This window comes from Neopelma chrysocephalum, unplaced genomic scaffold (genome assembly GCF_003984885.1).
Source record: "Neopelma chrysocephalum unplaced genomic scaffold, ASM398488v2 Primary Assembly neopelma1_131, whole genome shotgun sequence".
Classification (NCBI taxonomy): Eukaryota; Metazoa; Chordata; class Aves; order Passeriformes; family Pipridae; genus Neopelma; species Neopelma chrysocephalum.
In genome coordinates, this window is record NW_020897793.1 from 1,229,405 (window position 1) to 1,241,936 (window position 12,532).

At 39.4% G+C, this 12,532-nt stretch overlaps 1 protein-coding gene across 1 annotated transcript in view; it reads left to right on the plus strand.

The window, feature by feature from the left end:
- OPN4 (opsin 4) overlaps positions 1-12,532 on the plus strand; it is a 21,457-nt gene continuing 8,925 nt past the window's right edge. The window contains exons 1-5 of the mRNA XM_027698671.1: positions 1-27; positions 6,657-6,799; positions 8,730-8,863; positions 10,074-10,277; positions 12,110-12,281. Of these exons, the coding sequence (XP_027554472.1) occupies positions 1-27; positions 6,657-6,799; positions 8,730-8,863; positions 10,074-10,277; positions 12,110-12,281 (680 nt within the window). The remainder of the gene's footprint in view (positions 28-6,656; positions 6,800-8,729; positions 8,864-10,073; positions 10,278-12,109; positions 12,282-12,532) is intronic.

A 12,532-nucleotide genomic window follows, 5' to 3' on the forward strand; every position in this document is an offset into this window, starting at 1 on the left:
ATGGATCTGCCTCTTAGAGCCCCAACAGTAAGTGTTTTCTGTCACTAAAAGCTGTAGCATATAGATCTCTGGCAAGGCTGGCATTTATAGGACTGTAAATGGACGTTTAAGGAGCATGTACACATTTAGTGCTGTAATGCAATAATGCACAACATAATGAAAACTTTTAAATCCTCTTTTTATTCCTTAAACTATTTATTTAATGCAGAAAGGACTGCACAAGCAGTGTTTTTCAGCAGAGTTACACGGGTAGAAGGCAGAAAGGAATGGCTGATGGCACAGTGCATCCAATATGTTGCAAACTATCAAAACGTTCTTGTACATTGAACAGCTGTTTAGCAGTTCAAACACAATGCTCTCTTGTGTTATTATTCAGGATGGAAATCCCCATCATTTCTGAAATAATCGGTATGTAAGTGCAGTGGAGTGCTTATGTCAATGTTAAAAGAGTTGTTATGTGCAGTTACCCAAGAAAGTTTTTCCCAGGTAAGTCCTATCAAAGCTCTTTCTCAGTTTTTAAATACTGAAGAGAAAGAAAACTTCCTTGCAAGTGTGCAGGTGAGAATCTGTTGTGGTGACACTTCAGGATGGAATTTTTTGGGGTTTGCTAAAAATATCCTCCATCTGACCCCACAAGCCTGAACCAAAGGAGTTCAGAGGTCCTCTGCCTGTTTTTGTCTCTCAATATGCTATCAGAACTACAAAGGTTTGTTCACCTGCTGTCTATACAAAAGCCTGTTTAAAAGTATATAATAAAAATATGACCCAACCTAATTTTCAAAGTTTTTAAAATCTAATTTTAATAAAACCTGGATGTGTGAAGTGTATTACAGAAAAATTAACAGAGAAGTGTCCTGAGCCAAGGCGCTTACACACTCAATTAGATGGATAACACATGAAAGAGGATACCAGAACATAGCAGGGAGAGAAAAAACGGACTGGAGAGAGCATGGCAAAATGGAAAAGGATTCTGGGGATGGAGTGATTTACATTGGAAAATTAAAAATTGATCTTTGACTTATTCTGCTGAAAGATTTAATTAGCTGTCTGTTTCCCCTCCCTAGGTAAAGTGCCTGTATTTCCAAACTTTTGCGGTTTAATTTGACACATAAAACTGGTTTAAGAGAGTTTCAGGACTGAAAGCAGAATGCGCTGCTCGTGGCTGAGATTAAATCTGGAAGATAGGATACAAAATCTACTATCCAAATTGCTCAACAAGACAAACGTCATCCATGGAAAGCCCTGCTGTCAACTGGAAAGAGGGCTTAGCAGTCAGCGTCACCCTGCTGAAACCGTAATTGAGGTGGGATTACACTCCTGTCTGTGCTGCCTGTCATCACAGAGCAACTGCCTACAGAGGCAAGCTCAGAAATCAGAGTGAGGACCTGTAAGGAAAAATGAGTGCTCTCAGTTGTTTGAGGCCTCTTGTAGGTAGGCAGTACAAACACCGCACAAGAAACCCCAGGAAATGGTAGTGTTTCTGATCTGATAATTTTTCTAAACTATAGAATTTGTTGTAATGTGAAAGGCCTAACACATTGGTTGGATAAGTCATACTGTGTAAATAAGCAGCTTCCTTACCTGTATTTGTAGGAAAATTAACAACAAAGGAAGCTGTTATATTGCCAAAGTCAATGTCAGACTGCCAAAACTTGCAAGTGTTTTGGAACTGGGCTCTATTCCATTCAAACATTAATTCTGCAAAACCAATGCCTCCATTGTCAATTCATAAAAGCCACAGCATAGCAGTCCCTATTTCCTTTTCCTTTTCCCTTTCCTTGTCTTGTTTTACACCAAATTAGATACAATCCATCTGCCATGTTCAGGCAGAAGTAGCTGAAAAATGTCCTTGTTGTAGTCTTTTCTATAGTTTTTCGGAACTTTTTTCAGAATTGTCTTGACAAACTTCATGGTGAAATACAAGTTCTGCCCTACATGCCCTAATGAATCTGCCCTGCAGCTGATTAATTTTTACCCTTTCTGTGCTTGCACTAAGCCTTAGCAGGAGGGCCTGTGCTCTGCTCTCTTCCTAAAGAAGGAGGCTGACTCCTCAGATTGTCCCTCCAGGAAGAATTCTGCCTCCCACAGTAACAGCTGTGGCAGCTGGCCATAAATAGAGAATAATGAGGCTCCATATTGTGTTCCAGCCTCCACAGGCAAGGCCAGAATGGCAAGGATTTAGACATATCTCTCTATAACACATTCATTTTTCTTCAAACTCCTGAAAAGCATCTCAAGTTTATAAGCCTCAGTCAAGTTTACTGAAAGACAACTGAAAACACAGTTCTATTTTAGCTGTCTTGTTGTCGGCAGTATACAAACATTCCTTTAGGGAAAACAGGGAGCATTTTAAGAAGGCCAACTGCCTTAAACCGAACTGTTTGCCTCCACTCTAGTGTTTCCACAAGGACACTCTTAAACCTGCTGGAAGGAAACACATGAATGTAGAGCAACTTCATGACTTCCTGACACTGCATCTACTGAGGCAAATGATAGGGCAGGATTTAGCAATGGATTACACTTCATATGGAGGATAAAAATATGCTACACTAACATTATCCTTTCAAAGGGTTAATAACCCTGTTTTAGGGTACAAACCAATTACTAAGACTATTTAAAATAAAATTCCCACGTCACTGTTCATTCTGCATGTTTCGCATCTCTATGAAGCCCAGTCATGGCTAAAGGCAGGATAATGTTTTGTCAGGAATGCTCATCTGAATTGGTTAACCAGAGTAAAATTATTTATTGATTCTGCAAAACTATAGTCTAAATAAATAATAAATGACATATCTTTCAGAGATTAAAACCCATGATTCTTACACAGCTGTAGTAAAAGGCCTGTTTTCATATGTACCCAAACAAAATTATAAAACCTACTTTTAACCTGGTAAAGGTTGAGAGTTTGGGTTTGTTGAGCCTGCAGAAGAGAAGGCTTTGAGGAGACCTCAGAAGTCTTTCAGTACTTAAAGGGGGTCTACAAGAGGGAATTCTTACAAGGACACAGTAATAGGACAAGGGGAAATGGCTTCAAACTGAAGGTTTAAATTAGGTATTGGAAAGAAATTCCTTACTATGAGGGTGTGAGGCACTGGAACAGCTTGCTCAGAAAAGCTGTGGATGCCCCATCCCTGGAAGTGTTCAAGGCCAGGCTGGATGGGGCTCTGAGCAACCTGGTCTAGTGGAAGGTGTCCCTGCCCATGGCAAGGAGGTTGGAACTGGATAGTCTTTAAGGTCCCTTCCAACCTAAACCATTCTGTATTTCTATGGACACCCCCAAGTCCTTCTCCCAAGGGCTGCACTCAATCCATTCTCTGCCCACCCTGTATTTGTGCTTGGGATTGTCCTGACCCACATTTAGAACCTTGTCTTGGCCTTGTTGAACTCCATGAGGTTTCACAGCCCACCTCTCAAGCCTGTGCAGGTCCCTCTGGATGGCATCCCTTCCCTCCAGTGTGTCAACCACATCACACAGCTTGGTGTCACCAGCAAACCTGCTGAGGGTGCTGATCCCACTGTCCCTGTCACTGACAAAGATGTTGAACAGCGCCGGTCTCAGCACCAATCCCTGCATTATGAGATGTTTGTAGGAAGAAGGCTGAGCAGAAAAGCAAGGCATTATCACTGCAACTGAAATAGCAGCTCGGAGTATTCTCACAAGACAACTGCAACAATACAGGTTGCAACAGCGGGATTTTTATTCTTCCCTTCCAACCAAGTACTGTGGGAGGACAACAGAAGATAGAACAAACAAGGCTAATGCGCTGGAGAAACTGAATAGAGAAAAGCTTTGGGAATTAACTGATTTCTTGATTATCCTGCTGACCTGATTTTCTCAAGCATTATCTTTCTCTTCCATCCTTTCTTTTGACATGCAATTCCAATAGAAGTTACAGAGCTGAACTTGAGACAAGCACATGTTTTTGTCTTGTAGTAAGGAAGCTGTAGGTATGCAATTTAGCGATGAATTTTTAGTCCTTAAGCCTGAGCTAATGCTTTCTTGGTCAACTAGTAACCTTCTTTGACTGACACAATCATAGAATCAGACCTGTATTTCCAATAAAAACAGTGAAATTAATTTTTTTAACAATTGATTTTTACCTTTTAGAGAATAACCAGAGTTGTACCCTCTGGGAAAAAATCTAAGTCCTAAAGAAGTCCATGCTAAAATGCTAATTTATTCCTTTCTGCCACAGATCTCTTTTTTTTGCCCTTATATGTAGTATAATTCATGTCCTTTAACTGCTCCAGTATAAATATTACTCCTTTATTTTTCCCACACTTGACATTTTTATTGACTCTGAACTTGTTTCACTTGTGAATGTCACTTAAGTCTTCTACTTTCCCTTAAGTAACCTTGCCTCTCTTGTGATTTCTCTGTGTATTTATATTTGCCTTTAAGTTTTTCTTGTCCTTAGTCCCACAAAAATTTAATTCAAATTAAAGCCATTCTAATCTGTTTTTTGTAGCCAAAACAATCTCCTTTAGTTGCTTCATTTCTGTAACATTGATCCAGTTCTGATTAAATGGGTAGCTACAGGGAAAAAACATCAGGAATTTCCATTCCATTAATTATCATAATTAACCCTCTGTAGAACAGCAGTTTAAAAATTTTCTAGCCACAAGACTAAGGAGAAATTAAACCAACCCAAACCAAAGAACACCTGATCTCATTTACTTAAAACAGTTTTATCTCAGGCTCTCCCTATCCACTTGTTATTAGTATGGGATTATTTTGTTAGTTTACTGGCAGTGTGTTGAGCACAGCAATTTCCACCTAGGCAAGGTGCCTATTGATGTTGATGATGTGGTACCAACTTACACTTTGCTGCAGAAACCTGAGCAGTAAATGCCGTGATACTGTTATCCAGTTAGTGTATTAACCTTAACAGTCTTCTCCAATTACCATAACAGCCAGAGCTATGTTTTCTCTCTCTAAGATCAGAGTATTTGTCCAGCATTTCATTGCTGCTAATGTAGGAACCCAGGGAGTGCACTCCAGTTGTTGAGGATTGCTGCGGGCAGACCTTCGGCACACAAAACAAAGACAATCTCTTCCAGAATTCCAGACACTCCTGGGGTTCACCTCTTGTTATTGGCACATTGGTTTTAAATACACACTGTCTCTGAGAACCATACAGCTGTAGCATAAAAGGCAGAGCTTCATATCAACCTCTGGGCACTTTCCTCCTTTCCTGCTAGCAACCGTCCTTTTCCTAGAAAGGAATGACTGCACATGACAGCTGTACCCCCACCTACCAGTCCCTACGATTGGAAAGAACATATCCAGCCTCAGAGCACTACTGAAGTTTGGTACAGGCACAGACCTTGGTGTAGGCAATTCCCTTGTCCTGGGTCCTAGGCCACAGCCAAGTTGACAGTATTCACAGGAGGTAGGCTAAAAAGGATTTCCTGGTCTTTTCACAACCCTGGTGTGATTCTGGAAGCTCAGTAGCTGAGGAATGCCATGGCTGCAGCTTGCAGGCTTAAGCTACAAGCAGAGTGAGTGGCCACCCTTGATGAGAAAAGCCTGGCTGTGAAGAAGTTGCAGGTGAATGAGGATGTGACCTGGTATTTTTCATGACTCCATTAGCTGGTTGGAGCTGATGCCAAAAAGGTGTCTAGGACACTGGCAGATGCACAGAGGTGAGTGTTTAAGTCTCCTCACCTGACCTTATGTCAAAAGGCAGCAGAACAGGAATAATTTGGACAGCTGTTCTTCTCTTCAGTTTCTATCAGGTCATCCTGTTTCTTGGGTGCAGCCTTATAGTTTGCTTCATTGCTTCAGTCTTGGCCTAAAATGTTTTTGTGACTCCTCATACTTAAGTAAAAAAATGTTTTAAAAATTATTTAAAATACTGTAGTCTTCAGACTTGGCTACAGAATTTGGCTCTGAGTTATTAATTGATTAAGACACAGATGCTTTGATCAAAGTGCTTTATGAAATACTTCCCAGGCAGCAAAATACTTTTACTCAGTGCAGAGCAAAACCAGAACTGGTGTGGAAACCAGGCATAAGGTATACAGGGTTTGTGTTTTAGTTTTTTCCCGATCCTTAATTTAGTTTCCAAAAGACTCTTGTCATGCTCTTTGTAATCAGCTCTTGAGGGCAACTTGCAATTCAATGTTATTCAGTGGGAGAAGTGGAATAGCCATACTGCTAAAAGAGTGAACACCTATTTCTCCATAGATCATTTCTACTTAATTAGAGTCTATCCAGTGATGTCACAGGACAGCAGAAATCACACTTCACAGGTACAGAAACTTTCCTGAAATGAAAACTATAGAAACCTTACTTGTTAAATACTGCATTCCTTGATGTCATGCAGTAATGTGATGCAATGAAATGGATCCCTTCCTGTCTCTTTTTTTTCTCCTCTATATCCTTATCTTTCTTTGGGGAGGGAACAGGTTGCTTTTCTGTACCAAAATTCTGAATAAACACCAAATACATAAAGTGCCCTTTGCACTGTTGATGGCATATTTATCCCCTGAGGGTTATCAACAGTAAATGTAGTTTGAAAGCCATTAGCTTATTCTGACTTTTTTTGCTTGCTGTCTTTTTGCATTCTGGACCGTTTCCTCTTCCAGAGAAGCACATGCCAGCTTATTCTGAAGTCTGGCAATATACCTATGACCTCTTGTTTGCTCCATAGAAGATGACAGTGCAAGATGTTCCTGATGCCTTTCCTACAGTGGATGTCCCAGACCATGCCCATTATACGATTGGAATAGTCATTCTTATAGTGGGGATCACAGGAACTCTGGGTAATTTCCTGGTCTTCTATGCTTTCTGCAGGTATTTTTCCTTTTGAATGTCTTTTTAAATATTCAAATATAAGAATGTTAACCCTACCTAGTGCTCTGCAAACACGGTGCAGGCATACTATCAGACTGCTATGCAGGCACAGTAAAATGCACCAAGAGACATGGCTGTAGGAAAAGAGGTGGCAACCTGCCATTTCCCTCTGACTTCCTCCCAGTACCCACAGCCGTAGAAAAATGGTTAGCAAAACTCCCCAGAATCACCCAGATATGCCAAGTAGTAGAAAAGCAGCCAAAGCAGAAACATTCATTTTTTTCTACTGCCTGAACTGTGTCTGCACTGGACTGATGGGCTGGTTTGCACCCCTGTGTCCCACAAATCTCTATTTTTGATGCATCCTTCTTCCTGCTTTTAGCTACTCAGTTTCTTTTCCCCCTTTGTTCCTTAGTGGCCATGCCCCATTTTTTTCACATTTTCTAGCACTTGGCTTATTTCCTTTTAACTAAAGCCACATTCCAACTCTTATATCTGAGGGAAATTTGTTCTCTGGCAACAATGTTATATGTCCACCATGTCCACCTGTGTCTGCTTTGTCACACTGAGGCAGAGCATTGGCATCATGTCCAGGCTGGTGAGCTTCTACTGTCTGATTGGTCTTTAGACACTAAGTAATAAACCAAAATAACAGCAATTACATGATAATTTGCCAGGGTTAACTCACATCACTGGAGTGTGGAGGAAAGTAGTCTGGGTCTCAAGTCTATATTTATGGGTGCGTTAAATGTTAGGTTTCAGCATGTGCATTCAAAGTAGATACCAACACTTAAGTGTGAATGACAATGGCCTTAAGAACAGGAAAGGGTTGGCATGCAGGTCAGATATGTGAGGATGAAGGATGTGTGCTGGCTTAGCTCTTTGCTGATCCCATAAGGGAAATCCAGTCACAGCAGTTGCAGTTCCACTGGAGGACACAGGTTGTCTTCACTTCAAGGTGTTATGAAAACAGAAAGGGATACTGATAGCAAAGTAACAAGTACATCAGAAATTCAGAGAACACTTCAGGTGCTTACAAAGCAGTCTCAAGTAATGGCAAACAGTAAAACAGCCATTACTGTTTCTGTTACTGCCTGAAACAGAAATATGTTCTGTAATTTTGCAGACTATGGAACCAATACACACTGCCCATAAGCACCTACCAATAATATCTCCTTGCTCCTAAATTGACAGATAGGGGACAGTAGTTCTAGAGATTGATTCTGGACTAGTGCACAGAACCATCATTTATTCAGGCCATTTTCAATTGTGTCTAAGACTGAAAATTTGAGAAAGGAGCTAAAAAGTTACACTAAGCCCCAGAGTGAGGAACTCTCCATTGAGATTTTATGTGTACTCTTTAAAACACTGCACTGTAATACTAAGAATAACATACACAGGCAGGATGCACTGAAGGCTGGCTATTGCTCTCTTTAAAGTCAATGTTCAGGCCAGTGAAATGAGTGTCACAGAGAAGAACTAATGTTAAACAAAATGCTTCATATGGTACATTGTGAGTTTGCTTAATCCCTGTATTTGGAAGTCACTGTTGATCCTATCAGCAGTGGAAAATGCACTCCCTTCTCCTGCTTGACACGACCCAGATCCAGAAATCCATACTGTACATCGACTTTAATTTCCTGTTAATCATGGACATGCAGTGCACTGGGTTAGAATATTTAAAGAACAATATGATTTATCCCTAACACTGAGCTGGTTATGAGAACAATCCTTTAAAGTGCGCAGGAGTATAAGGGTGTAAAACTGAGCCTTGCTTGTGTTCACTCATGAGGGAAATGAGAAGCACTCTACTCTAGCTTACTGTGTAGCATTCCTTGGTATTTGTGAAGCTGCCAAGGCTCACAGGAAAGAGTAACAGCACAATTAACAGTGCAGGAGTGTTTAGCAACATCTCTTCTGCTCTTTTTAGGACTAGGAGCCTTCGGACTCCAGCCAACATGCTCATCATCAATCTGGCTATTAGTGACCTCCTGATGTCCATTACACAGTCTCCAGTTTTTTTCACCAACAGCCTCCACAAACGCTGGATTTTCGGTGAGAAAGGTTTGTATATGTTCTTTCTAAGACATCACTATTTATGTTCTTACCATAGTGGCAGTTAATCTATTTCCTTATTCTCAGGTACTCTTGCAATGTTGAGAATGTTTATCAACATTGTTTCAATGTTGACATAAATATTCCTTTGAACTTTTTTGTCTGTGTGCAATAAATACATTCCCACCAGAAGAGCAAAATTACACGAGACAGATCCAAAGGCAGCATTGGCAATGTGAGGCACAACACTACTCTCCCTGCCAGCATTCTTCCCCAGTCATCTCAGGACCCAGTTACTTTGTCCTGTGACAAAGAAGCAACGCCCCTCAGCACACCAGCTTTAAAGCTCTTCTAAATAACCTGCTCTGGGCCTTGCACTTGGCAAAGTGAGGCAAGAAAGGCTGGAAAACGTGAGTTTTCACAACAGAAATATTAACTGAACACTTCCTGTGTAGTAATAAAATGTGGAATGCAGGTGCTTTCATTCTTCCTATATAACTGTTGTAAGAGGAAGACTAGTCTTTGCCTCTTGAACAGATACTGACAAAGAGTATTACTTCTTAGAAGTCAGGGAAGGAGAGTTGCTATTTTGATCTCTGATGACCAAAAATGTATTTTTTTAGTTCCATTAAGTGTTCATTTGCATACATGTTAAAATAAAAACCCAATCCAAACCACTGCTTTTAATCATTAGGTTGTTTGAGCAATTAAATTCACTCATTAATATATTCATAGTCTGAATATTTACTTCAGAAAAATTACTCATTAATATATTCATAGTCTGCATATTTACTTCAGTTATGCTGACCTTGAGATATGAATTGTTCTATGATACCAAAGTAACTAAAACCCACTGTTAAGCCAAACAGCTGTTTCTATGGGAGCTGCAGTAAAACTGGATTTAAGCAAGACACTAATTGACAGCAGAAATGATCCCACTAGAAATATCAGAAATCAATGAGTGAAAATATGTTAAGTATCACTGTCTCCAGCAATTGAAGCAAACAAAATCTTTGAAGTTTATCTCCATGGATAATGTAATTAGTAAGACAGACAGCAGCTTTGAAATAGCATTATAACTGCAGGAAAACTGAAGTTTCATTGCTTTACAAATTCCAGGAGACATTAGTTCATAAGAAACACAGACTTGAACTCTCCCAGAAATTAATTAGCATGGGCAGATTAATTTCACTGCTACTTCTGTCATCTTCATTGAAAGGCTGTGAGCTGTATGCCTTCTGTGGAGCTCTCTTTGGCATTACATCTATGATCACTTTGATGGTGATTGCCTTGGACAGATATTTTGTCATCACAAAACCTCTGGCTTCTGTTGGAGTGACATCTAAGAAGAAGGCCCTAATAATCCTGATAGGAGTCTGGCTGTACTCTTTGGCTTGGAGTCTCCCACCCTTCTTTGGATGGAGTAAGTGAAATGGAATAAAATTTTTTTGCCCTCATAGCATTGGATTAAAGACCAGTTACAGGTACAGGAGTGGGTTGAATTAATGGCTTGCATATTAGTCTTGAATAAATCAACTTGAGAAAAACCCTGATGAAATACATGTTGAAACTGAAGATCTCTAATCAAAAGATAAAAATCCAGTGTGTATTACAGAATATTATATGACAATGGCACTTTCTCTTAAGCACATAAAGAACAGCAGATAAATTCACGACCAAAATTTATGAAGAATGTGCCTGCCTATTATCCCATGCCTACTTCTATTGAACCAAATTCAACAATATAAAAGTGAAATAAATGTATTTGTGCTATTTCTGAAGACTTTTTTCATCCTCAAAAGTGCTGTGTAAGACAGTAGTCAATCTAATTTTCTTTATTCACAATAAGGAGGAATACAGTCTGAGCATTTTGTGCAAGTACATCTTTAGTAAGTCTTGACTGTGTTCCAGATGGACAAATTTCACTAGGTATTGTCCACATTCTCCACTCAGCGATTGGTGCTGTCACTGAGGCTTCCAATAAGGATGGCATTTAGTAATAACTAAAATGCTTCTGTAAATGTGAATTTTACACCTGCAAATTGAAACACTCGTACAGCACCTTGATCCCTGCAACGTGTAACAAAGAGAGTTTCTGTTATTCTTCCTCATTTGAATCTGCCTCACTACCATTAATTTATTTCCTGTGAGTCACCAGTTTCAGTCACTAAGTTACAATGAACTCATCATTCAAAACCCCAGCCCATTATTATGCTCCCTAATTCCACAAGAGAATGTGTCTGCTCAGCTGAGGTGAGAACACAGACATGTTTGACTTTACTAAAGGATGTTGCAACCAACTCAGTTACTGAGCAGAATTTCAGCAGAATTTTGTTATTGTCATATTGTTGTCATCCTGGTGCCCCATAAACATGAAGCATGTTCAGGCAGGCAAACTGCAATATTGGCAGAAGCAGCCTTTAGTTGAGTGAGGAGCTGTTAGAACAACAAAATGACAACATAGTCATAGATTCTAGATTCTTAATTGGAGAAGGTGAAATAATTGCTTGAAGGGTGTTGTTATCTTTTAATTAGATTCTAATAGTGTCCACAGTATGAACTCTCACACTGTAATTAGATGCATTTGAGAACATCTGGTGCAATACTTTTAAGAGCTGAACAGAAAATATCAGTGTAAACAGTGAAAATTAAAATTCAAAGGTAAAAAGACATTGCTATTATCAATTTATTTACTGAACAGTTTGACAGTTCTTTTAAATAGATTGAATTTTATTTCACTCAGAACATTAGATATATACGATATTTTTTTTACTTGTACTCAGCTTTACTCCATGACAAAATTAATTTGATCTACACAATAAATCTTTCTCCTTTGTCCAGTAAATTTCTCTTACCTGCACGAGCTTAAAAAAGTGGTAGCCATAGCAATTGGTTTAACTCCTTGGGAGGACAGGAAATGGAGATACTTAAAAATAAATACAGGTCTGGTGCAAGACCCAGTAAGTATTTGGAGAGATGCCCTTTTATTATGATAAGCTTGAAACAATATTCAAGAACTGAAGCAAAATATTTAGTCCTTGGAGGCCTTAGATTGCTAAACATGAATACAATAGGACAACAGAGTAAAAGAAAATAGAGAGGTGTTTTATATGAAGAATTGTTTATCCTTTTAAACTCTTTTTGCCTTTCAGAGAATAAGACTAAATCCCATGTTATTCTGAGTATCTTTCTCTGATTTCTGCACTCAGAATAAGAATGACTTCACGATTTGTCTTCTCCTGTCTGTCTTTCTAGGTGCATATGTTCCTGAGGGGCTGCTGACTTCCTGTTCCTGGGACTACATGACTTTCACCCCATCAGTCCGTGCCTACACGATGCTGCTTTTCTGCTTTGTCTTTTTCATTCCTTTGATTGCCATCATATACAGCTATGTCTTTATATTTGAGGCTATCAAGAAGGCCAACAAGTAAGTAGCCAACAGTCTCAAATTTCTATCCTTCTGTTTAAGTGACTGTTTCTTTTCTTAAAACAAAGAAAGAAAGAAAGAAAGAACAGATGAAAATTGGGAAGTTTTTCACTTTTATTTTGTATGCACAACTGGGACAGGCAACCAGACAAGAATCATGTCAATAGTCAACATGGTAAGAAACATGATCCTTAGAAGTGCCATTCCTGAATTTAAGCCAGAGCTGTTCAGTATATTATCTAATGACATGG